At 40.4% G+C, this 27,033-nt stretch overlaps 1 protein-coding gene and 1 long non-coding RNA gene across 8 annotated transcripts; one reads left to right on the forward strand and one right to left on the reverse strand.

Moving 5' to 3' along the window:
• Positions 1-826: 826 nt before the first annotated feature.
• Positions 827-25,603, reverse strand: LOC110557337 (acyl-coenzyme A amino acid N-acyltransferase 2-like). Of its 2 annotated transcripts, none has more exons than XM_021651651.2 (4): positions 25,427-25,603; positions 6,878-7,374; positions 5,543-5,745; positions 827-3,000 (listed from the first exon to the last, which is right to left on the reverse strand). In XM_021651651.2, exons 2-4 carry the CDS (start codon positions 7,335-7,337, stop codon positions 2,404-2,406), a joined length of 1,260 nt encoding a protein of 419 aa, XP_021507326.1. In that variant the 5' UTR covers positions 7,338-7,374; positions 25,427-25,603; the 3' UTR covers positions 827-2,403. The 2 variants fall into 2 exon arrangements, with proteins under 2 accessions (XP_021507326.1, XP_021507327.1); XM_021651652.2 differs by lacking the exon at positions 25,427-25,603 and adding an exon at positions 14,974-15,162.
• Positions 11,411-23,712, forward strand: LOC132653048 (uncharacterized). 6 transcript variants are annotated; one of them, XR_009590698.1, is made up of 3 exons: positions 11,411-11,744; positions 16,844-17,048; positions 18,361-23,712. It is a non-coding gene; the product is annotated as an uncharacterized LOC132653048 (long non-coding RNA). The 6 variants fall into 6 exon arrangements; XR_009590699.1 differs by having other exon boundaries at positions 16,869-17,048; XR_009590697.1 differs by lacking the exon at positions 11,411-11,744 and adding an exon at positions 15,291-15,442.
• Positions 25,604-27,033: the final 1,430 nt, after the last annotated feature.

Below are 27,033 nucleotides of genomic sequence, written 5' to 3' on the forward strand. Positions count from 1 at the left end.
CTTTGTATTTAGTTATTTACCATGAGACATAGTTGAAACTGCTATGAACATTTATTGTCCTTTAGCTAAAGGGATGGTAAAAGGGTTCATTTAGACCTGTTTCTTGAGTCTGGACTGTGTCTAGGCCTGAAAATAGCAGCTCCGGGACTTAGGCTTAAGGCCTGGTCTCCTGCATATGAAGAGAGCTGGGAAGGCACCTGAAGTCTCCCAACACAGAACTTGGCAATATGTCCATGGGACCTCATTCTGAGGTCCAAAACAGACCTGTGCGAGAGCTGGGGAGGTTGCAAAGTCAAGGAGCCATTCGTCCTCCACCAGGCCAACGAGCTAGAAGGCTGGAAGTGTCTGTAGCTCTTGTACTAGTTGAACTTCAATGGCTGGGCACAGAGGACAAGCCTGCTTGGGAGCATTTTGACTTCCAGAGGCCAGTTTGCCTGCAGCCAGCTTTGGCATGTCAGCAGCAGGACCAGCATCCACTTGGCTGCATTTGAACACGTCACCTGGCAGAACGGACTTTTGGCCATGCAAACATCTTGCACTTTTGCGGGAACACCAGCATCTCAGCGTAGCTAGGGTCTAGAGCCAGTTGGATGGCTCTTACTATTTTTACCAACTCCTATATGGTGACTCAATGACCATCCTTGGCTGTTCATTAAAAATTGCAGTGAGACCATGTTTGCATCTGTAGGACTATAAATATGTATCTTATGAAATGACTATTAACTTGCATTTGTTAATCATTAAATATTAGGACTTTAGGTTTTGTCCTTGCTAAGTTAGAATCTTAAAAGTCTTGAATATAATTTATTAAAGTGAGAGCATAAGAGTTTTTGTATGATTTAGTATATAAAAGTTTATAGCTTATAATAATCTAAGGTTATACTACAGATTAATAACATCATTTTAAGAGAACAAGACCAAGCTTATATTAACCTTTTGATAGCAGAGATACTATAAATTGACCCAATTTTAACATAAATAAATACCTCTAAAGTTAATAGAGCTTACTTTAGAATATTGGTAAACATCTTACATAATAACCAACCCTTGAGTTATAAGTTTAAATAATAACGAACCCTTGAGTTATAAGTTTAAAACCAACAATTTAGCAGAACAGTATAAAACAAATTTTAAAATTAACCAGCATATTTTAACCTTTTGATAGTAGAGAAACAGCTAATTGATCCAGTTTTAACATAAGTAAATACCTCTAAAATTAACAGAGCTTAATTTAGAATATTGGTAAACAATTTGTATGTAATAATGAACCCCTGAGCAGAACAGTATAAAGCAATCTTAAAATTATATTTGAGCAACACATAAACCAACTTAATTTGAATAGATATTTATAACTTTGAAATTTTATTATTATATAAAATTTATTTTGAAGCAGGGTTGAATTGTAAGACAGTAAAATGTAACTTTGAATTTTTATTAAAATCCATACCAACTTGAAATGAGGCTCATTGTTGTGGCCTAGTCTAAAAGATAAGATAAACAGTTAATTATGATTAAGACTTATAAATGCAAACCCAATGAGAAAATTATAGAAAGCATTAGATAAGGAATTTAAAATATCGGAGTAAAGAGTAAAGTGTACAGAAATTAGGGAGAAAAGATTACCTAAAACAAAGTATCATTTTGACTAGCTAGACAAAGCCTTTTTTTTTTTTTTTTTAACCTTCACTTTGATTGTTCAACTGCTTAGGGACTTGCCTAAGTTATTGTTTCTGGTTTTCAGGAAGGTTATTGAGTTACTGTATGTGGTTTCCATGGACTATAGTTCCCTGTTCCGAGAAATGGAAACTCAGGCCTGTTCAGTCCAAAGCCACTTTTGAAGCCTGTCATGCAGTCAGACTGGCTTATTATAAATCATTCCCCTCAATAGTAGGCTAGAGTGCTCACTTCAAGCATCTGAAACCCAAGTTAAAATAGTTTAAACAGAGAATGTACTGCTAGAAAGATGTTGGCAGTTTTAGAGATTTCATGTGGATTGGAAACACCTAGATCAAATGAATCCTTAATTAGGGATATGAATGTGTGTGTATGTGTGTGTGTCTATCTGTGTGTCTCTGTGTGTAGTATAGTGTTTATCAGTTTGCAAGAATATCACAATTTCTGAATACTGGTGTATTCCAATATATAAACTAAAATTTAATTTATAAAATTTCAAACTACATACAAATTTGTCAGAAACGCCTCAGATTCCCGTATGTCTCATTTATTTCCAATTTGATTAGGATGAATGGGAATGTAAGAAAGCCGGGAGAATGCTGTCCATCCTTCCTGGTCATTCCCCTCCCCTGACTAATTCCCCAAATCCCTGACTAATGCTTTTATCCTCACATTAATTCCAACCTCTCTCTAACCCACTCCCTGCCCCAGCATGGTCATGACATTTGCTTAGAGTTTGCTTCCAGAGTGAGGGAGGTGTTGCCTGAAGAACTTCCGGATCTCTCTCCAGGAGTGTTCCTGGGCCGCTGCGTGAGCAGCGGGATCTCCTCCCCAAAGCAGGGCGCTACCCAATTCGGGGTTCCAGGACGCAAAGCAAAAAGGAGAATAGGGCGGCTCTATGAGGTGACCTGCCCCAGGGTATGACAGCATCCTTCCATTGCTTCTCCTATGGCTCCGGAGTTGTTCCATGGCCCTCTGTGCATGTATCTTGCTGTCCACGCATCCGTCATTCTCTCCTACAATGAAGAGGATCTTCCCCTGAGCCTTTTCAACGGGAAGTATACTCTGTGGGTTCAGCTTACTGAACCAGAAATGGTCTGTGTCATAACGGAAGCGCACAGCCCCTGAGAAATGGACTTGGGAACGCTCTAGAGCCACTTGGGCAGGTGTCACCACCAGATCCCGGTATCTTAGTGGAATGTCAAGAATGATGCTGGACCCATTTATCCAGACTGTGGCAACCACCTGCTTCAGGTAGCAGGCCATGGCCAGCGCAATCTCTGCACCTTTGCTCACGGCGATCACACCAATTCCTGGCCGTTGGATCTTAAACGCAAACACATATACAAACACAGTTTACATGCTGTCCTAAAGGAAGAAGCTCTCCCAAAGGAAGGTAAGGCAGTCAAACAGTCAAACTCTGGCACCCAGGTTTTCCAGCTTGTGAAATCCAGAGACTATTACCCATTTAATAATGCCTTCTCTGAGCTTTATCATCTTGGGGGAAACTGTATCATGCATGTTGGAACAACCAAAATAAAACCTCATTAAAAGTAGAGTTCTAGAGATAGGGGTGGTGGCACAGTCCTATTATCTCAACACCAGGGAAACTAAGACAAAGATTTTTAATTCCGGTCCAGCCTAGTCTACATAGGGAGACCTATCTTAAACAAACACTTTCAAGTAGAGTTCTGAAAATGCAGTGAGAATCCAACAACACTGAACAACACAAGAGCAGAAACAGGCTTTGTAAAGAATCACATTCTTGTCTTCACTAGAAGAAAGGTATTTTGGGCTGGGAAGATAGCTCAGTAGTAGAATGCTTGCTATGCAAGCATGAGGACCCGAGTTCAACCCCCTGGACCTATGTTTCCAAGCACTGGAGAGGCAAAGACTTCCAAATCCCAGGGCCCTCACTGGCCAGTAAACCTAGCCTACATGGTCAGTATCAAGCCACTGAGAAGCCTTGGCAAAAAAAAAAAAGGGGGGGATGTTGAAAAAAAAAAAAGGACACCAAATTTGACTTCTGGCCTCCATGGCAACCTAATTCTCTCTCCCTCTCCCTCTTCAACCCCCCCCCCCCCCCACATACACACAGATGGAGGAGGGGCACATAGTATGCTTGCTACATTTTTTCAATATTCAATAAGTAAAATTCCCATGAAAATATTAGTGTACAGCAACAGAGCTTACACATATATATTATTGACCCCATTAATCTAAGGGATAGCTCTGGAAGCATTGAAAGCAGGCTGTTCAACAGACCAAAAGGCTGTTCTCTGTTCAACAGACCAAGGCTGAGGGTCCTAGAAGGAAGGCTTTCTCTCATTCTGGTGGACTGAACATGCAGAAAGAAGCAATTTGACAGGTGAGAATAGATGGAACATTCTGGACAGGCAACTGCAATAGAAATATTCTCTCCTTGAGAAGAATTCGGGTTAGAGTGAACAGCATGATAGAGCTAGGGAGTAAAAAACTACTTGATAGTTGGAACTAAGACACTACCAGACTGCTGTCATTTTCTGGCTTCATGCTCTGGACACATTTTATCTAAGGAAGCTTTCTCACAAGAGAAAATGAAACAATTCTGTTACAGATGGAATAGCTAGCCCTCATCTGAAAGACTTGGAGACAGAGTATTTCAGATCTGTAGTTTTCAGACTTTGAAATATTTGCATAGATCCCACTTAGAAATCTGAAATCCGCACAGTAGTCCAAAATAGCTTTTTTAAGCATTGGGTTGATGCTCAAATGTTTTAAATTTTAGACTCTGGGTTTTTTGGGGTGAGGAATGCTTAACCTTCGATATCTATGCCATGAAGCTACTGTGAATGTTAGATGAGGTGGTATATATCAAATATTGCTAGTGTGCAAAGTGCTCACTAAGCAAATTCAAGGTATGAACCATCATTATTTTACCTTTGCTAGCTTGGACATAAGTTGAGTGGACATTGTTGATCAATAAAATGATAAATTAATATAATTAAATTTAGTAACATCTCAACTCTGATCTTATGGTATCTACTCTTTATGTTTTCAGCACAAATATCAATAATTTGAGACTTCTGCAAGAAAACTAAGTCACAATTCAGCTGATATTTACTGGTTAGGAAAAGCTAGGTTTTGAGATGTACTCTTCAATCACAAATTTTAATATGTATAAGTACCTGTTTTCATGTTAACATGAAAATTCTGATCAATAATTAGGGAGTGGGATTTTGCCTTTGGACCAACTCTCAGGTGGTGCTGGTCTCTTGTCCATTGACCTCATTTTCATTGCTGCAGTGATACTTATTGATGAGTTGTAGAAGGACCCGTTCATTTCAGATTTCTCTGGCTAGCATGGCTTCTGGCTAGTTGCTTCATCCACCCACCCCCAGCTCTGAAAATAACTAAAGGGCTAATTCAGGAAGTCAGATTATTGGACCAACTCAGTTTTGCCAGTAATTGTTTGCTGGTTCTCTTGTGCTTCAAATCAATTTCTGAACTTCTGCATTGGTCTTAGTGCTTTAGTGTGAACTACGCTAGCACTATATCATGCAGCGATCATCACTGATGTATAAAAATGTATTGAGTTTAGGATTCAGGATCAGTGGCTGATAGAACAATAAAGAGCCGCTTATGAATATATTTCAAGAGCTTCAAATGTAACATGTTTTGACTTTTCCCAGTGAAGAGAATCACAACGTGCACGATATATTTATTGTCTTCTGTGTGCCAGTAAACAGTAATTACTAGCCAGCTCAACAATTCTATTATTCTTAAAATGTAAGCTGTGCCCTGCCCAAGGCTGCATAAATGAGACCAGACATATGTGATTTTTCTTTCCTATGATTTTGCAAGGTGAGATGGAAAGTATTTTAAGTACCTTGGGATGAGCTAGCAGGAAATTGGCAGCTTCCTCAAAATAATCCAAGTTCTCCTCCACTAGTTTTCCAGGCAGGTCTTCATAGGCAAAATACGCTAATGCAAGCACTGCAAAGCCGTGGGAAGCCAGAAGACCAGCACGAAATTCAATTAGACCCCCAAAACTCCCAAATAAGTCAATGATTCCTGGGAAAGGACCTTCTCCTGGGAGGTAAAAGGGCACAAGAAAAATGGGATCATAAGACAGTTAAGTGTGGCAGTCAAAGCAAAGGCACACAACATAGGCACACACTGGTACACACTCATACACACACATGCATGCACACACACAAATGTCCACAAGAGTGGGCGCATTTACTTCATCCAAATTGTTACCACTATTACAGCTTTGTAAATTGTGAGTCATGAATCCATATGGACTCACACAGTGAATGTGGAAGAGAAGTTTGACAATAAGACCAAATGATGCATGTGGCCAAAATACAATTCAAAATGAAGTGAGTAGCAGTCCCAAGCTGTTTCCGCTGATGTCCCTGGACCTCACTCACCCTGATTCTGAGCACACAGCAGGAACTCTTATCTCTGCATGTGACAGTTTAGCTCTAATCACAAAAACTTGCTACCTCGAACACCTGGGCGCAGATTCAAGTTTATCTGAGCCACAGTGTTCTTAACTGCGCGTTCAGTTTTTGTTTATATGGACTCACAATGGTTTAACTACAGAAAGCGAGGACTTCTGATATGTTCCTGCCGTAATTCTTTAGCATGTATCAAATTACAAAATCTTCATATTGTATTGTGTTAGACTGTCTGATTCTGAAATTGCTCTTTGGCTTACTGACTTGAGTTTCATAAAAACTCATTAAGTGAACTTTGACTTAGGATGAGGGTAGAATTTTCAACAAGTTTTTTAATGGCCCTAAACATACTGCAATTTGGTACTGCGTATCAGTGTGAAGCAGATTTCATACCATTGGCAGTTGTGAAACTAAAATACCAACCAACCCTGAAAAACAATGAAGATGATCTAGCCATACCCTACAATCTCAAATATTTAAACAAAGTTTAATTCCTTTTGGAAAAATAGGTAAGCCTATTCATCTCATCAGTATGCGAATTTCCTTTCTTCTTTAATAAATGGTAAAATCACGTATATAACAATGAACTATTTTAAAATCGTTTTCTCTGCCTTGTTATCAGTAACTGTTTCATCTCTATACCTACTTCATATACTTACATACGCAGAATCATGCGAAAATTTCTACAGCGAAAAGAGGTCACAAGTAGAAAAAATATTTAAGAAGCTATGCTCTGTATCAACAAAGATTCTTCTCACCTGAAGGGAGAAAAAGGGCTCCGCGCACCCGACCTTCTCGGATCTGCTCCCGTTGAACCCCAGGGCCAGCAAACCAGCGCTGTACTATCTGGCTGGCCTTGGGTAGAGTTGGGACGGAATCTACCAAGCAAACAGAGTCATACAGGTCCAGCGTGATGCAAAAGGGGCTGTTCATATCTTTCTTTATCAGCCTCTGAAAAACCTTCTTGGGCTTCAGAGACCAAAAGAGGCCCATTGGATGGACCCCTACATAGTCGCCCCCCAAAGCCGATGCCTGCTCCAGGTCCACCTCGCCAGCCTCGTTGGCCTGGTAGAAGGCTTTGGATTGGAACAGATTCTCCTTCTCATCCTTCAGTGTTGCCTTGATGGTCACTATCTGCGATGGAGGCAGGCCTGTCGCTCGGATGGACACAGGCTCGTCTGCCAGAGCGTTTGAAGGGGTGGCTATCAGCTGGAACATTGGCAGGCTGGTGAGTGGATCGAGGGGCGCTTCTTCCCTGCAACGAAAGGGAAAAGTGAACTGGAGACTTGAAGTCCAGGGAAAGGCCACGACCAGGCTGAGCAAATGAAACCTCCGAGGACTTTAGAACAGAGTGGGGAGTACTGGGAGAGGAAGGGAGAGAAGAGGAGAGTGTGGGAGGAGAGGGAGAGAGGGAGAGAGTGGGAACATTGGTCATATGTTGTAGTGCTGAAATCTGTTGAATAATGGAGAGCAAACCTGAGAATTCAAACTAAATTTGACCTCCCAGATTCCTATCTCGGCCATTCCAAAACTGTAGTTTTGTAGTTTTGAACGAATTGATCATTAATGCTATGAAAAGTATCCTCCCTGTGGGGTGTCTGTGAAGTTTTAAGGGAGGTAACACATGAGCTATGGCTCCAAGACAGCACGGCTCTCCTGCCTGTTTTAGTCTGCAGTAATCAGAGACTAGGCAATCCATTATGGTGACGGAACAAGGGGCGAAGTCCCTTTTGCAGGTTCCTGGTTTCGTTGGTAAAGGGACACAGAATGAAACATGAGCAGAATTTATTGGAGTCAGAAGAGGAAGAGTCCTTGAAAGGAGAGTGGGTATGGAGAGACAGAGAGTTACACTTTTGAAATTACACGTGTTTACCATGTGTGCATATGTCTGCATGTGCATGCCTGGGTGCATGTGATCAGAAGACATACTGCTGGAGTCAGTTTCCTCCTGCCCCTATCCAAAAATGACCATGACCTTGGACATGAAAACAGTGTTTCACACTTCAGGGCCAACTAAGGGAGAAAACAGTTAACTTTTAACACGGTTTGGGTTATGGTCAAACACAGTGAAGCACACCCGCAACCCCACTATTTGAGACGTAGAGGCAGGAGGATCAATACATGTTTGAAGCTAGCCTGGGCTACACAGGAAGTTCTAGGCTAGGCTGAGTATCCACATAGTTAGACCTTGGCTAGCTCTGCTCTCTCTGTCTCTGTGTGTGTGTGTCTGTGTCTCTTTCTCACACATACATGCATGCATTCATATGTGTGCATGTATGTGCACATAATTTGGTTTAGCCCTGTACTCAGCTGAAAGTTGCCATGTGGCATAGAACTCACGGATGTGTCAGAGACAACAAGGTATATTAACCGTATTTACCGTAATCAGCATGTCCTTTAGTTTTATGGACAGGAAGGAATAACAGTACTTTTCGTCATCTGTTTTCTTTGGTTTTGTTACCTTTAGGCCAGGATGGAACAGCTAACTGTGTTACCTTTTGGCTTGGTGGCCCAACTAGAGCCACTTGGACATGTTTAAATTCACAATTACAGATGACGGTTAGATCTTTATCACTTGTTGAAAGGCCTGCACCCAGATTTCAGGGTTTTTTGTTTGTTTGTTTGTTTGTGTTGTTGTTTGGTTTGGATTTGAAACCAAGATATCATGCAGCTCCGTCAGGTCTCAAATTGACCATGTAGCCCAGACTAGTCTTGAACTCGTGATCCTCTGCCTCCCCTATCTTACACTAACTGAGTTTATTTTTAATGTAACAGTGGAAGGGCAGTCCCTGAAAATATGAAATATGTTTCACACATACATGCACACACATACATTTACTTTCCTTAAAGAAACAGATTTTGTTATATTGTTTAGTCTAGCCTCATTTCATGAGCTGAAATAATTCTTTTTTTTTTTCAGCTTCTCAAGTAGCTGAATATTACACCTGTCTCTGAAAATTATTTTTAAAATACAAGATAGCATTTTCTCCTTGACTACTTCCTACTTTCTGTTCTCTTCAGGAGAACTGAGCATGAGCTCTTTGCTTCCTATACTGACTGAGTTTTTTCTACTCATCAAAACAAACCTGACTGCCTTTGTTTTTGCTTTTCCTGCAAAATAAAATGAAGGACCTTTGGAGAGGAGTCACTTTCTGCTACACTTTTTATGACAATGCTGCTGAATGATGATGTCAAAGTGTAAAATGATAGTGTCAAAGTCATGGACACTTCCTATTGGACAAGCTCACTTGTCCTTTTCCTTATGAACTTGTGGGAATCGCTAGGATGATCATCAACCAGACAGCCCTTTCTCCTTTGATTATCCAACTCTGCTGGGAACTTGAAGAATAAGAAATTAAGCCAGCACTTCTCCCCCGCATCTTTGGAAAGAATTGTAGCAGCTGTACTGTTTCTGCCCAGCAGAGGATAGCAGATTTTCCCTTGGCTCATTGGCTGCAGAATATGCATTTGTCCTCCCTGATTCACATCTTCCCTTTTCTTTAATCATTTTTTTTTTTGAGACAGGGTTTCTATGTGTAGCCTTGACTGCCCTGGACTCACTTCGTAGACCTGGCTGGCCTCGAACTCATAGAGCTCCACCTGCCTCTGTCTCCCTGAGTGCTGGGGTTACGGGTGTTTGCCGCAGGCTGATTTAAATTTTTCTAACTAGAGAACAGGAATGTTTTGAGTGGTCATTGATTTTGATTTTTTTTAACCTTTAATTTTGACAGCCAATGAGCCACAGAACATAGATTTCTTTTTTTTTATTTTTTTTATCAGTTACATTTTATTAACTCTGTATCCCAGCCATGTCCCGATCCCTCATTCCCTCCCAGTCCCTCCCTCCCTCCCTCATCTCCACCGTGCCGCTTTCCAAGTCCACTGATAGGGGGGACCTCCTCCCCAATCATCTGATCCTGTTTTATCAGGTATCTTCAGGACTGGCTGCAAAGCCCTCCTCTGTGGCCTAACAGGACTGCTCCTCCCTTCGGGGGTGGGGAGACCAAAGAGCCAGTCATTGAGTTCCTGTTAGAAATAGTCCCTGTTCCCCTCACTTTGGGAAACCAATTGGTTACTGAGCTATACTCACTTATATAGACCTATAAGATATAAACATAATAAAATCTATACACCTAAAAAAGATAATCAATTGAGCGGACATGGGGTAAGATGATCAATCCTCGTTTAGAAAGACAGATGGGATGTGCATTGAACGTATGACAGGAGTCTACTGAGTGCATCTGAAAGACTCTAAGTAGCAGTGTTTTCAAAGCAAAGACTCATGACCAAACCTTTGGCAGAGTACAGGGAATCATAAGAAAGAAGGGGAGTTAGTCTGATGGGGAAAGGATAGGAGCTCCACAAAGACCAAATATATCTGGGCACAGGGTCTTTTCTGAAACTGACATTCAACCAAGGACCATGTATGGATATAACCTAGAACCTCCACTCAGATGTAGCCTGTGGTAGCTCAGAACATAGGTTTCTAATTCAGGTTTTTTTTTAGGATGTCCTCAGATATCCACTGGCATACTAAACATCAGATGCACAGTATAGCTCCTGAAATGTTCACATTTCAAGTTGTTCTGACTACATTCCTCAATAAATATCAAGAGAATTTACTGAAAGAAAAAGCAATATTTTCTTTATTTTACCTTTGGTCTACCCCGGAACATTGCTTGAAAGAAAAAGCAATATTTTCTTTATTTTACCTTTGGTCTACCCCGGAACATTGCTAAATGCTTAATTTTTTTTCATCTTTGTTTTGCTTACAGTGGTGACTCTTTGCCCAATCTTTCGTCTTAAAGCACCTGAAATTACCCTATGAATAATGTATTTTATTTTCTTATCTCTCAAAGAAGACGTTTTAGAAACGTCTCATAGAGCTGAGTTACTTGAGCCTTTCTTTTATACCCTCTTGTAATTGGTATTAATCTACCATTTAAGACAATATCTGCCTTTTAAAGTCCTCTAAAATTTAACAAGAGAATTCTTTTTTCTTCTTCGATGGGAGCCTTCCAGGAAGGGGCCTTCTCCAGCACAAAATAATTGTGAGGATGAAAGAGGCAACTACAGAGGGATATGAAGTAACAATTTTCCTAGCTCTCGCGGGTATGTGAATCCATTCAAGTGGCCCATTTTGGCAGGGGCGTTCAGTGGGAGTAATGAGGATTGGATATAACAACCAAATTCCAAAGTTGTTGTGTAGTCAATTTGCTCCAATTGTTGGTTTGAAATCTCTTTTTGTGCCAATTGCAGAGCTTGTTTTGGCTCTTTGGTTAATGATCGGAGCAGGCATGGATTCTCTTCAGTATGTCAAACAAAGGCTTAAGCTCAGCAGTGGCTGTAGTTTAAAAAGGACAGGTCCAACTTATATCCCCTAAAAGATTTTGAAAATCATTTAATGATTTTTCAGTGTTGTGCTTATCTTAATTCCAAAGGTGTGTGGGTCACTGTTTGTGTCCTTAATACACGACCCAAGTAATTAAATGAAGGCCGCACCTGTACCTTTCCTGGGGCCACCTTAAACCGTAAGTGAAATCAGTTGCTGCAACACTTCTCGTAAGTAGGCTCTGTGCTTGTGGAAGATGAGGACATCGTCCATACAAGGAACCAAATAAACCTGTGAGTATTTATCTCTAATTTTTTTTTTGTAAAGCCAATATCTACAAATTTTTGACAAAGGGTGGGACTATGTTTCATACCTTGTATTTATGATGTGAGTGTGTTAAATTTGTAGAGGGAAGATTAAAGGCAAATCTTTTACAGTCTTGACTTAAAGGAATGGTAAAGAAACAACCTTGTAAATCTGTAACTATATTATCATCTCTAGGAACAGCAGAAGGAAAGGGTGACCAGGTGAAGAGCCCCCATGTCTTCCCTGTTACCATTAGTTTTTCTCAAGTCTTGAAGGAGTCTCCATTCATGACAAACAGAGGAATAATCCGGGGACTACGGGAGGCTTCTATAGGCTGAAATTGTTCATTAACTAAATCTGTGGCTACTTGTATCTCTTCTGGGGCCAATTTTCCACCCAACCAGGAGCCTCAGATTTCTAAGTAGGGGGGTCAGCAGCTATTTCAATAGTGGTCCCTAGGAAAATATTCTTATCAAAGCCTAGTCCTTCCCTGTCTATTTAGATTTTGTATAGGTTGTATGGGTTTTGTAATACCCTGACTATTTTTTCCCTAGTCGTTTATTGGGATCAGATTTCACTTGTATCATTTGAGCAGCAACTTTATCATTTAAACTTATTGAAGTAATTCCCATCTGTTCCGAAATGTCTCTTCCTCATAATGTGAAAGGTAAAGATGGAATCATATAGAGACAAAAGGAGCCAGAAGACTCATCTCACCATGTTAAAATCAGCACTTTTTGCCACATTGGCAACTTGTCCTAAGCCAATTAAAGTTGATGGAACATTTTTATTTTGTCAAGAGGAAGGCCAGTCTTTTTCCAGCAATATAAGAAACTTAAGATCCTGAATTTATAAGACCCTCAATAGCATTACCCTGTGCCTTTAAGATTTTTTGGGGGTGTGAATTTTTAACTTCCTATATCCAGAATGCTGTATCAATAGAGCCAAACCCTTGATTTCTAAGAAAAGGGTTTTTGTGTCATCCCCATTATTTGAGTGGCCTGGGATTGGCCCTGCCCACAGTTTCCTGGCTGGCAGACCTGATCTCTCACTAGCAGAGTTAGGCATTTCTCCTCGAGCTCTTTTAGGAGGGAACAGTGTTCCATCCTTTGATATTTGAAATGACACTTCTTTAATGAAAGCCCTTTTGACAGTAAGAGCATATTGTTTTGGACATATTAATGAAAGTTAATTAATGAAAGTTGTTTGTGGCATTCTACTGTCACATGTGGCTGTCCCTGTAGTGGGAATTTTTTTCTCTCCTTTCTTTAGTTTCTACTAAAATGACCTAGCTGGCCACACACACACACACACACACACACACACACACACTGCTTTCTTCCTTCCTCCTTGGGTAGTTTTTCTGACTTCTAAAAAATTGAGTGGTGGTCTGTTCCTGCAGGGCTTCTGTAATACCTACCCCTTGTAAAAGGGTGACCTCAGAACATACTCTACCAAATTTATTAAGTTCTTCTCATTTTCTAATTGGCCTTAGCAGAGTCTGGCAAGCAGATTTTGCATTTTCAAAAGCCAGCTGTTTAATAGTAATTTGTGCAGCTTCATCTTGAGGAACCATTTTAGTCACTGATTCCATCAGTCAGAATATGAAAATCAAGAGGTTCATCAGCCTTTTGCCTAAAATATTATTAATTTTGCTGTCTTAACGTCAGAGTAAGGAAGACTTCTTTTTGCTGCTTCAGCAATAGCTGGGCATTAAGTGAGAACATCTTTAGTAAAATGTAGTTGATCTTTCATCAGAATCCAGTCTCCAGTTCCCATTAACACAAGAATAGTCATTCTACTCCCTCTCCTGCCAGTGTTTGTGAGGCAGTTTCCTTTTTTGCTAATTCTTCGTATTAGAGGAATATTTGCTCTCCAGATATTTGATCAAATGAAATTTGATCCCAATAAAGGACTAGGGAAAAATAGTCATTCTAGTACAAAGCCCATACAACCTAAACAAAATCTAAATAGACAGGGAAAGACTAGGCTTTGATAAGAATATTTTCCTAGGGACCACTATTGAAATAGCTGCTGAGCCCCTACTTAGAAATCTGAGACTCCTGGATGGGTGGAAAATATTTGCTCTCCAGAGCAAAAAGTTTTTCCTCGTCAAACATGACTTAGCAACCTGAAGCCAATCATAAAGGGGTCATCCATCTACTGGTCAAACTTTCCACGAAAGTAATTGCATACAAGGAGGTGGGTCCATAATTTGTAGTTGCCTGCATAAGCTCTTTTGATTTGGAGGGTGGGGGTTCTGAGACAGGCTTTCTCTGTGTAGCCTTGGCTTTCCTGAACTGGCTTTGTAGACAAGGCTGGCCTCAAACTCACAGAGATCTGACTGCCTTTGCCTTCCTGGGTTCTGGGAGTAAAAGTGCCTACCACCACACCTGGCGTGCTTACGCTCTTTTAAAAGCTTATAGGATAAAAGTTCCTATGAAGGTTCCTCATCCCCTTCATCAACAAAAATAACTGGGAAACAGCCAATCTGTCTCCTAACTGATGGGCTTGTTTAAAAACCTCTCTAAATCTCAGTGAAGAAACAGGGATATTATCCTTTTTAGACTCATTAGTCTGGGACCGGTTTTAGGTATCAAAGAAGGACAATCTGGATTATGGTATTCTGTAGCCTCTTCCTCTAAATCTGTCTCTTCCTTAGGAGATATTGGTCACTCTCATCTTTATCCTCACCGTTATCATTCTCAATCTTAAAAGCCGTATGAGAAGCAGGGATTGTGGGGGAGGGGTGTTTTTAGGCTTATGATCTAATGATGGAATAGTTTCTCCATCATCTTACCTTGCTGAAGAGCAAGGCAAAGTATCTTTCTCTTTAGGCTTGCCAGTATCTAAAGCTTTCCTAAAAACATTCCAAAAAGAAAAAGCCTCAGCAGGCATTTTCTTAGGTCCATTCTTCTAAATATCCATTCCTAGTCTGTCTCAGGTTTCTGAATCCAAAGTCCCATGGTCTGGGAACCAAGGACTACATCGCTGTGCAAATTTTAAAAAAACAGTTGGTTGTCAAGTACTAACATTGATTTCCCCTTTCTTGAAACTATATTGTATTATATCTACAAAGAATCTTTTTCCTTTAGACTCCTTATGGCCCATGACTTATTTATAGTTCTTGTCTTTTCACCTTTCACTACGTGGTGTATTTCTTCCTAGGGGGCTCGCCCTTTGATAAAATTTGGTTCTTACTTCAAGTAGATTTACCTTTACTTTTGCTGTTCAGGGTTGTCCCTTCAGGGTTGCCAGGGGACTTCTGTGGCAAGGAGAGCCAGAGAGTCTTTGATGATGGGGAGTCCACAGAGCAGACAGGAGTCCACAAGGGGAGGGAGGGAGTCAGGAGATGGTCAGGGATCTCTAACAATCAGCCACTTCTGTGGCTCTGACTTTCTAGACTTTCCAGCAGTCAGACTGTTTTTTATCTCTGGCTTTATAGCAATCAGGCCACTTCTTTGGCTCTGACGTGTACCAATCATGTGCTTGCTTATCTGTATGGGTTTCTTAGAACAAAGACAGACTAATAATTATCCAGACCAAAACCCAAAAGTTGCAGATAGAAGAACAGTGATTATAGTAATCCATCCAGCTTTGCCAGAACTGTGTCAAGCAACTGTGCTGGCTTCATGACTCTCTTTGTTTCTAATGGATATGGCTGTTTCACTTCTTCATCTGTTTTGTACGTATGTATATACCTGTATGCACACATGTGCATATGTTTGTGTGTGAGAGACTACATGTGGGTATACCAGAAGACAACCATGGTTGTTATCTTCATGATAAACCATGAGCCTTCTTTTAAGACAAGATCTCATTGGCCTGAAGCTCACCATGAGTCCTGACTGGCTGGCCAGTGAGCATCAAGGATTTTCCCTTCTCTACCTCTGCAGTACTGAGATGGCAGACGTGTGCCACTATACACTGCCATTCTTTCATGAGCTCTGGGATATGTGCTTTACAAACTGAGATGTTCCTTTGTCTCTTTGTCTACTAAAAGCTATAATTATGGTATTTACTTTGGTTCTGAGTATGGCTTTTAATTTAATTCAGTACTTCTAAGCTATTTTGGAATGTAATCATTCCTATTTTGATAAAGTCCTAAGGTGACAATCCTTATTTAGAAGAGTATACAGATAGATACATGAGGAAAGTGATATGTGGTGATGGGTCTCAAAAAGCTATAGCCTAAAAGTGTCTACTGAGTGTTGATATTTACCTTTTAATTTTTCTGGAGTCCCTGTTAAATATTTCAGTTTATTGATTCTGACTTGCCAGAAATTGTACATAATGGTCAATGCTATCATAAGGCTAAATTCCTACCTTTTACACTGGGGTAAATAAAAAGACTTAGATTATAGTGAAACTTTATATTTGGAGTTGTTCTAAGGAGGATTATGTGGTTTCACCATAAGCAAACCTATGAGGTAAACAGAGAAGGGCTTGTTGATCAGCCAACTGAATATGCAGGTGTGTGGTATCTCAGGTTTACCAAGCAAGAATACAAAGGGCCATATGACCATGTGGCTGGTAACTCAATATTCATAACCCCCGGACCATCGGCTAAACAAAGGTGCCCTTACAAGTGGGTAAAACATAGTTTGCTTCCTTCAAGCCAAAGTTCTAGGGCTTGTCTTTCTACAAATGATTATCAGTTTGGTGGATCTAAGACATGATCAGGCCCATTTATTATTTGTTCTTTACCATTTCCTTAGAGATTCAATTAGCACACAAAAATATTCAGGCTTAAAATACAAACAAACACACACACACACACACACACACACACACATACCATATGAGACTTTATACTTACACACATCAGACTCCCAACTAAGGGTCTTTCAAAAATACCACTAGAGTTTCTGCAAGGGCTTTTAATGGGGAATGGAGGAAACAACATTCAACTGTCTTGTGGTGCTTAGACAGTGTTTAAGTAGCCCTGTTAGTGATTTCTGTGTAGGTCTCCCATTCCCATACAATAGTACATAAAAGCACAGTGTTCACTTGATTGAGTCCATTCTTAGTTTTGCATGCAAGATGGAGGGTCTTGATGGTAAGTGAGTGCTACATTCACAAAGAGGACATCAGATGGAATACCTTTGCAGGACATCAGATGGAATACCTTTGCAGGACATCAGATGATGGAATACCTTTGCAGGACATCAGATGATGGAATACCTTTGCAGGACATCAGATGGAATACCTTTGCAGGACATCAGATGATGGAATACCTTTGCAGGACATCAGATGGAATACCTTTGCGTTTCCCTCTCTAGTCACCTCCGGTAAGTTTTTTTCTTTTACTTGTTTGTTTGTTTGTTTTCAAGACAGGATTTCTTTGTGTAGCTGTGGCTCACTTTGTAGACTCAGCTGTCCTTAAATTCACAGAGACCCACCGGCCTCTGCCTCCCTGAGTGCTGGGATTTAAAGGCATGTGCTAGGCTTAGAGCAGATTTTTTTTTTTAAACTCTATGGAGTAAGCTAAGGCACTGAGCCAATATTATTTGTATAATTGAAAACCAGAGAAAAAATTGCATTCTTGAAATGAATTTGTATGCACTGGCACTTAGCTGTACATTGTCACTTTTCTATTGCTATAGACATTGAAATTTTAAATCATGTGAGGGAAAAAAAAGCACCACATTAAGTTAACAAACTGTAACTAATATTAAAAAATTTTTTTAAATCTTCAAAAAAAAAGAAATTGGTAACTCAAGGTGAGGGTTTCTTTTGGTATTTTGTAATGCTTTTAAAATATCGTATCTTGTAACATTTATATATTTTTTTAAATGACCAGTAAGATAATTTTGAAAATTAATTTAAAATGGAAGAGAATGTAGAAATTGGGGACAAGCCTCTTAAGATTAGTGAGGAGGAATTACTACCATCTTAGACGTTTCTTATAAAGTCACACAATTCTGTTCACACAGAGACGTCACTTCTGGGCATTGCAGTAGCTGTAATATAATTTGTCCTATTCCATTTTGCATAGTCTAACAAAAAGTTCTAAAAATACAACAATTTTTCAAAGAAATTATTGTTTTGCAAATTAGAAAAAAAAAATTGCATCTTAGCTCATGCCATTTGACCGTAAGTATAAACTTTATTTTCCCCAAACAGGAATAGAAATTTGAGGCAGGGAGATGGCTCAGTGCCCTCAATACTGGTGATCTGAGTTCTGTCCCCAGGACCATATGGCAGAAGGAGAGAACCAAGTTCCTCAGGTTATCTCCTGATCTCTATACATGCACAATGACATGTATATATACCTGCACTATGGCACATATATGTATATATGTACACAAAACCCTGTAATTTCAAGGTTATTAAAGGAATAGAAATACGATAGTTTATTCATCCTCTTCTTTCCACTTCTGTATGCTTTCTGATATTTAATGTATTATTTTCTTTCTCTTACTATTACTGCATTTAGTTAAATATACTCCCTGGTGGCATTTGGAAGGAGATATAATGGAAAAGAATTAAATTATAGTTCACTAACTTCTACACACACAAAAAAAAATTCATGTATGCCTTTTTTTATTTTTCTAAATTAAAATAATTTCCCTTTTGAACTTTTGTTCCTTTGGGTGGCAGAATTGTAACAACAGAATTTGAACTAGTTCGATTTTTTTTTTCTTGGACCCCAAGGAAGTTTCCCACGACTTCCCCGGTGCTTGAGAAGCCTTGTCCATATGACCTGACACCTTCTGCTAAGCTTGTTTTGTAAACTGTGCAGAGTTGAGGTACCTAATAAGGAGACATGCACGTGAGCTAAGACTGTAAATCAAGTCCAGAGTTAGGTGGAACACAGGAACTGTGTGGCGAACTAAAAGCTGCCTGTCCAGTCTGAAGGCAGTAAGTACAGTGCATTCAAAAAGAAAACCCCGCTGCTGAGCAGGCTGGTGCGCACCTGTCCTCCCAACAGCTCTGGAGACTGAAGAGAAGGATCTCATGAACTCAAGCAGCTGGTGAGGACCTGCCTCCAATAACAACACAGTGCCAGCAACAATACACCCATGGGTGACTTGGTAACGCGCAGACCCCACTAGGTTCTCTGTAACTCAAAGGCTGGGGGAAAGGTTTTGCTTTCCTATTTCTGGTGTGTCATATTTCATTGAGGCACAGACATTGACTAGTCTTCCCTGGATAAAGAAAGAGCATGAAAGAAAATTGCGAACTACCGGAGGGTGGACAGAGAAGACCGATGATTAATAGTATTAGTGTTCTATGGAAGCTGACGTTACTTTCAGCGTCAAATCCTCCTTGTGATCTCTCATTGTGATTAATCTGCACTCATTTTCCCAAGTTCCTTGGCATCGCACCTAATTTATATCTGTATGGGATACAGATATATTTGTCTATATACACAGTAATATTTGTCTAGCCTCTCTGTAAGCTTCAGCTCTTTGGATAAACTAAGCCATACAAAAAAGTGCAGTATTTTATGATGGTATGTCTGGTCTCCCAAGAAAGCCCTTTTCCCAAGGTCAGGCATTTAAACAAAAACTCCCATTCCCTAGGAGGCTTGGAGAAAGTTCCTGCTTGGAGAAAAAAGAGTCATTCTCCTTATCTCTGGCAAGAAAAACTTGTGGTCCTTCCATTAACACATAACTGTGGTGCCTATGCATACATATAGTTCATATGTATGCTATATATAGCATATATGCCTATATATACATACACATATGTATACATAGTATTAATATGTAATAGGTATATATACTATTAATACTTTGGCAGTTACAGCCAACCCATTGCATTTAACAGTTTAACCAGCCATCTCATTATAGGCTTAGCATGTAGTAGAGTAAAAATATTTCTTCCCTTTATGCTGTAAGTGCAATATTAATTCATTGAAAACATACAAAATTAAAAGTTAGTCCCTGAAAAAAGTGTAATTAATAAAAGTTAAATGAAAAAATTTTAAAAAGTTAGTTCCTCACTTACAGTAATGACATTTTAATTACTCAATAGCAAATATAGCTGGTGACTACTATATTAGTGTAAAAATAAGAAGGCATTTTCGTCCAGGGACTCTTCCATTGGACAACAGTGCCACGGGTTGTTGTCCAATGGAATAAATGCCACAAGGACAGAATTATGCCTTGTTTAACACTGTGCTCAGTGCCTGGAATAAAGTAGTTAATAAACGTTTAACCTATCACATTGAAAAATAAATAAATATTTTAAAAAGAGGAAATTTTCTCAAAGAGAATATGAATTTAAAATGGAGCCAAACTGAATTTTTATAGAATGCTTCCAGTAATGGGAGACTGATATCCAATGGGATCAATTCTCTAAGTGTTCCCAATTATTTGCTCCAGGAGGAATGACTGGATATTTCATGGAATCAACAGAAAATGGGCAGAGAGGTTAAAGGATGTGCAGCAATAATCCCCCTGCCTTGTCCAGGGTTAACCCTGAGATAAAGGGGAAGGGGAGAAGAAGCCATCCCCTGCATGAAAGCAGCTTAAGGCTGAACATGATAGCCTGGGTGTAGGGCTGGTCCCAGACCTCATGGTGAAAGCTCCTAAGGTTAAGAGGATTAAGTCTCTAATTTGAGGCCACTATAACTTGATTCAGGAGGAAGGACAGCCCAGAACTGACCCAGGAAGAGGTAGCATAGAATGTCAGAGAAAAACTTAAAGAAATGCTCAATGTCCTTAGTCATCAAAGAAATGCAAATCAAAAGGACCCTGAGATTTCACCTTACACCCATCAGAATGGCTAAGATAAAAATTCAAGTGACAACACATACTGGAGAGGATGTGGAGAAAGGGGAACCCTCCTCCATTTCTGGTGGAAATGTAAACTTGTACAACCACTTTGGATATCATTGTGGTGCTTTCTCAGACAATTAGGAACAGTGCTACCTCAAGATCCAGCTATACCTCTACTAGGCATATATCCAAAATATGTTCAAGTATACAACAAGGACATTTGTTCAACCATGTTTGTAACAGCTTTATTTGTACTAGCCAGAAGCTGGAAACAACTCAGATGTCCCTCAATTGAGGAATGGATACAGAAATTGTGGTATTTTACACAATGGAACACTACTCAGCAATTAAAATCAAGGAAATCATGAAATTTGAAGGCAAATGGTGGGAACTAGAAAAGATCATCCTAAATGAGGTATCCCAGAAGCAGAAAGGCACACATACTCACTTATAAGTGGAAATTAGACATATAATATAGGATAATCATACTAAAATCTTTACACCTAAAGAAGCTAAGCAAGAAGGAGGACCCTGGGTAAGATGATCAATCCTCATTCAGAAAGGCAAACAGGATGGACATTGGAAGAGAGAGAAAACAGGGGACAGGACAGGAGTCTACCACAGAGGGCCTCTGAAAGACCCCGCAGGGTATGAAAGCAGATGCTGAGACTTATAGCCAAACTTTGGGCAGAGTGCAGGGAATATTATGAAAGAAGGAAGAGATAGAAAAACCTGGAGGGGACAAGAGCTCCTCAAGGAGAGCAACAGAACCAAGAAATCTGGGCCCCGGTGTCTTTTCTGAGACTGATACTCCAACCAATGACCATGCATGGAGATAACCTAGAACCCCTGCACAGATGTAGCCCATGACAGCTCAGTGTCCATGTGGCTTCCATAGTAATGGGAAGAGGGACTGTCTCTGACATGAACTCTGTGGCTGGGTCTTTGATCACCTCCCCCTGACGGGGGAGCAACTTTACCAGGCCACAGAGGAAGACAATGCAGACAGTCATGATGAGTCCTGATAGACTAGGGTCAGATGAAGGGGAGGGCCACCTCCCCTATCAGTGGACTTGGGAAGCGGCTTAGAGGGGATGAAGGAGGGATGGGGGGGATTGGGAGGGAATGAGGAAAGGGACTACAGCTGGGATACAAAGTGAATAAACTGCAATTAATACAAAAAAAATAAAAAAAAACAAGAAATGAAAGAAAAAAAAGCATCTTTCACTGCAGATACAGTTACTGATAAACCATAGTGTTGTTCTCAGCAGGAGCTTTTTGCTGTTTCTTATTCACTTGGAATGAAGAACATTCCATCCTTTACCCCAAGAGTATTGCCACATCAGACTATTTCCCCAGCACTTACTCACTAAATTCCAACAATGTTTCTCAATAAGTCAACAAACAATTTCTTCATTGTTTGCACTTATTACAGTCTGACTTTTGCCTTCAAGTTGTACATTTTGTCTCTAACTGTTTCAAAGAATTCTTAGCTATATTAACTCAATGTTAGGTTTCAAATCCAGGACAAGGTGCCTATTTAACATATCAAAATAGACCTGGGTACAGGTTTTCTAAGCATTTCTCCATTGCCTTTCTTTTACAGGATATAGCTGACAAATCTTGCCCTTTATCCTGAACTTTCCAGCCCAGAGGCTTGGCTCCTCTTCTGCCAAAGGCTCTTTCTTACGTAATCCAAAGTTTTTAAATACTTGTCCGCCCCGCCCCCCTTTTTATTTTTTTTTTATTTTTTTTATTTATTTATTTATTTATTTTTGTACCTTTGGCCTCCTCACTACTATACTTGGTTCCCCTCTCTTCCTTTTCTTTCAGCTCTTCCTTCATGGCTCCCCACATGGCTGCCCCTCATGCCCTCTTGGGCTTCCCACCACATGGGCATCTCTTGCATCTTTCACAGCCCTACCACTTGAGCAATTGTGTTTACTAAGACACTTGCGCCTCGCCAGCTGCTTTCTCCTCTACCTGGCCTAACCATTTGTCTCTCCTCTTCTATGGCGTGTCACTTCAGAGCTCCCTGCTTTGTCTGCTTTTATTATGAAAGCCACACTGGTATGGTATGACAAGAAGCTTTCTTTCACCCTTCTGGGCCCTCATCACAGGGAGAAGGACACTTCTTCTCTGTGGTTTGGAACATTTGACAAGTCTCTCAGTCACTTGGGGATGCCCCAGAATGAAATTCCTGTTGCCATGATACTTACCCTTCTGCTCCCTCATGGCTCCTCTCAGTTCTTGGAACTTCCTCATCTCCACCCTAGGACATGCCTGCACACTCTAGAGCCTTGGACCTTTCTTTACCATTCCCTCAGAGCTGGCTGTTCTAGCTGCCCTAGTGCCCTCCTGAATCTCTATGTTGGCAGTTTCCTTGCCTCCCCCCTCGGAATTGCCTGCACAGTCCCACAGCTTCTCTATGCCCTTATGCTTTCTACCAGGTTGGAACTCTCCCTCGGGTGAAGTGAGAGGACCAGGCCTGAGTCACCAAATCCCCAAAAGGTATTTTTTTTATTTTTTTGTACCTTTGGCCTCCTCACTACTATACTTGGTTCTCCTCTCTTCCTTTTCCTTCAGCTCCCAAGAACTAGGCCATAGGTCACCAATTCCAGAAATAAAATTCCCTACCCAAAGAATAGCCTGGAGGTAACCACAAGAATGGGAAGGTATCTTATCTCAGTTGGGCATCTGTGCTGGGCAGCCCACTGACCTTGTAGTAGAACATTTCATGGCACAGAAAATACCTACCATTCCTGAGGTCTATAGATAGCTCACCCAATGTTAGTTATGTTAGCTAGCCAATAACTTTGTAACAAGCTTGCCCTTGCTGAATTTCATCCAATCTTGTACCTCCTAAACTGGAAATTCCCAGTTCTTGCTCAAACCCCAATAAAAACCCTTCCATGCAACTGTCCTGGGCTCTCCTCTCTGATCCTTTGTGTTGGTGCCCAAGGTTAAGCCCAAATAAAGCTCTTTGCTCTTGCATACGTGGTCTAGCTCCTGGTGGTCTTTGGGGACCTTAAGATCTGGGCATAACAATGAGTTCCTGCTTGCTCCTCCTTGTCCCTTTTGACTATACTGTTCTCTGTCTCTTAGCTAGGTTCCCCCTTTTTCTGATCCCATTTAAACCTGAAAATCTTTTTCTTGTCACTTCTTGCTTTCACGGAAGACAACCTTGGCAGTTTGGAATAAACTTTTTCCCCCTTACACCCACAAAGTGGCTATTTTTGTTTATTTATTACACCCATTTTCATTCATGGTGAAGGTTGTCAGTCTTGCTATGCGCTTGCTTGTTATTTCTTGCTAAATAAGCCTGACCAACTCCAATTCAGGCCATAAGTCATCAGTCCCCGAAACTAAGCCATAAGTCACCAGTTCCCAAAACAGACCATCAAATCCCCTACCCAAGGAACAGCCTGAAGATAACTACAAAAATAGGAAAATATCTTATCTCAGGATGGGGCGTCTTTGCTGGGCAGGCCAACATCAACCACGGAGAAACCTAGTGGGACTGTCCAGGTAGCTGGTAAGTCTCTGTCATTTTTAATATATTTGCTTGATTTTACTCTGGTGAAATTTATCCTTCTCAGGTCTCTGATGGCATTGATGTAGATTTGTCAGTTTAACAGCAGCAACCAAGTCTTCAAATGACTTCTCAGTTCTCTTTCTATGTAAAAATCAGGCCTCAAGCTGAGAAAGACTCTCACTGGTCAAATGGACTCCAGATAAGTACTATCAGTCAACAGCCTGTTTTCCCACCTGCCTATTCTTGAGAGTAGACTCTCTTCTCCTTTCCCTGGTCTTGGGACTCTCCTCCCCCAACTACCAGGACCATAGGCCCAATAGTTTAAAATTTACAGCTAAGAAAAATATTCCCCAAACTCCTTAACTTTAACTTCTGCCCCTAATATATATATAATATATATATAGATATATATATATTATATATATATATTCCAGCAGATTTCCAATCTAAGACTGCAAACTGCTCCAACTGCTGCCTTCACATCCCTAGCCCCAGATGGTCCTGCAGAGCCTGGACAGCAAGTAAAACAGCCTGTTCTTCTAGAACTTGGTCAACATTTTAGCTTTTTGGGTCACAAATAACAGCACCCACTGTCAGCAGGCAGTAGTCATAAACAATTACCTTGCCCCTTATCATTCATTTCTTATCAACAAAAGGCTGTGAGGTTAAGTTTCAAACTCATGGAAAAGTGGCTGAGGTGTCTACTTAACATAATTTAACCTGGCCTATTTAACCTATTTAACCTGGCCTCCAGGTTCTCCCAGCATCCCTCAGTCCCTACTTATTAGAGGCTACTGCTGACACACCCTAAACTTTCCAGCCCAGAGTCTGGGCTGCTGTCTCCCAGAGGCTTTTTCTATATACTCCAGACATTTTGGTTACCTGCCCCTTTTTGTACTTGGGCCTCCTGGCTACTGTATATGGTTCCCCTCTCCCTTCTCCTATTCCTCTTCCCACATGGCTCAGGATCATGACCATTCTGGACAGTCCCAGATATGTCTGCCTCTGGCTATGCCCTCCTGAATATTTATAATAAAATTTCTCCTCCACCATTCCTAGAAACAGTAATGTCCTTTATTTTCCTTTTTATTTCTTTTTTTTTTTCATTCAGTGTAGCAGATATAAATCTGAATTTGTGACCAACAAAACAGCTACTATGTTGATTTCTAAGTCCTCAGAGAATGTTACCAGGTGTAATTAGAGAAACAGGCATAGCAAAATGTAAACAGGCTTTTGTAATACCCTGAATAGAGATGTTGCCTACTAGAAAACAAAACAATAAAACCAAAGAAGTAAAACAACAACAACAGACTGACCCCCCAGATGCTCCCCATGTGTTCATATACACAGTGTAGGGAAGGATGGCTTGCCCTTAAGGAACAACTGAGAAGCTCTGCAGGCTTACCTGTAGCTTGCAAATTCCTATCATTCAGAACACTGCAACTTGTTGTTAAAAGTTACAGATGTCTCCAGGGAGACCACCAGCAGCTCCAAGCTCCTGTGTGTTGGGTCCCCGGAGTGAGAGCACAGGAGGAACTCTAAAGTGAAAGCAGAGATTCTATCTTTCTTGGCTGCCTTTCAACTGAGGTATTCCAGAATGGAGCCTAATATTTACAGAGTTTTTCCTTGACTCCTCCTCTCAAGTCCTGGCTCTGACCTCTTTGGTTTTGTTATTAATTTCCTCTTCTACAGCAATAATCGTCTAAATAGGTTTTTCTCTTTCCATCTTTGCAGTGGTTTGAGCTGGAGACAAAAGATTCCCATGAGGGGTGTATTTTTAAAATATTACTAGGGCCAATACCTGAAAGATGTGACTTGGTTGGTCTGAGCTGAAGCACTGGTAATTTTATGATACACTGTATCAGAGCATCAAAAATTTCTCAAAATTGACATCTTACAGTTTTAGGAAAGTAATGTACCTAGTTACCAATGCCAATTGCTTTAAAGAACATGGTGGGGATTTTTTTTCTCCTAATTTTTAAATATAATTTATTTATTCACCTTATGTCCTGATATTTATTCGCCCATGTCCTGATTGCAGCCTCCTTCCTCTCCTCCCAGTCCCCACCCCCCCACTACACACACCTCTCTCCATTCTCCCCTCTCCTTCTAGAGAAGATGGATGTCTACCATCAGTACCAACCTCCCTGGCACTTTAGGTTGATGCAGAACTAGGTGCATTCTCTCCACTGAGGCCAAACATGGCAGCCCAGTTAGGGGAACAGGACCCAAAGGGAGGCAAGGTATTCAGTAAGAGCCCCCATGTTGGTTGTTTGAGAAAATCAACAAGATAGACAAACCCTTATCCAAACTAACTAGAAGATAGAAAGACAATATCCAAATTAACAAAATCAGAAACAAAAGGGTTACATAGCAACAGACACTGAGGAAATCCAAAGAATCATTAGTCATACTTCAAAAATCTATATTCCACAAAATCTGAAAACCTACAAGAAATGGACAATTTTCTTACTAGATACCTCTTACCAAGGTTAAATCTGTTTAAGCCTGCCCTTGGAAACACAGCTGCAGCATATTCAGCATATTTAATTTTGTTTATAAGGTAAAACTAATTTCAAAATTTTTAAGCTTTTAACTTTGTCTCCTAGAAGTAGTTACTCACTGCTGACAGTAACAAACCCTGCCAGAGGGTTAAGTAAACCTGTACTAACAGACCCTGCCAGAGGGTTGTGCTGACCTTATATTTCACTATGATTCAAAAATGTATCATAACTGATACATTGCTGTCAACACTCTTGCTATGTTCTAGTTGCACTCTCCTTATCTGTACACTTGGTTGCACTCAGGTTGGACTTTGGACTTTGGACTAACTACCTATACACTTGGTTGCACTCTGGTTGGACTAAGTAATAACTCACTTATCTCACCTAGGATAAATCAGCTTAAAGGTTAGCTGATAATAACTTTGTCTAGTAAGCAAAAAACATATTTCTTTGAATGGTTAACCAAAATGTGTTACCCAACCCTCCCCCCACCCTTGTCTTCAGCACT

Source organism: Meriones unguiculatus, chromosome 3 (genome assembly GCF_030254825.1).
Source record: "Meriones unguiculatus strain TT.TT164.6M chromosome 3, Bangor_MerUng_6.1, whole genome shotgun sequence".
In the NCBI taxonomy this organism is placed as follows: domain Eukaryota; kingdom Metazoa; phylum Chordata; class Mammalia; order Rodentia; family Muridae; genus Meriones; species Meriones unguiculatus.

Excerpts from the sequence above, each read along its gene's own strand:
- LOC110557337 (XM_021651651.2), bottom strand. The coding sequence starts at position 7,337 with ATGTTCCAGCTGATAGCCACCCCTTCAAACGCTCTGGCAGACGAGCCT. Across the intron at positions 5,746-6,877 it reads AGCCCTTTTTCTCCCTTCAG|GAGAAGGTCCTTTCCCAGGA; the intron begins GTGAGAAGAATC and ends TTTACCTCCCAG. Across the intron at positions 3,001-5,542 it reads TCCTGCTAGCTCATCCCAAG|ATCCAACGGCCAGGAATTGG; the intron begins GTACTTAAAATA and ends TTTGCGTTTAAG.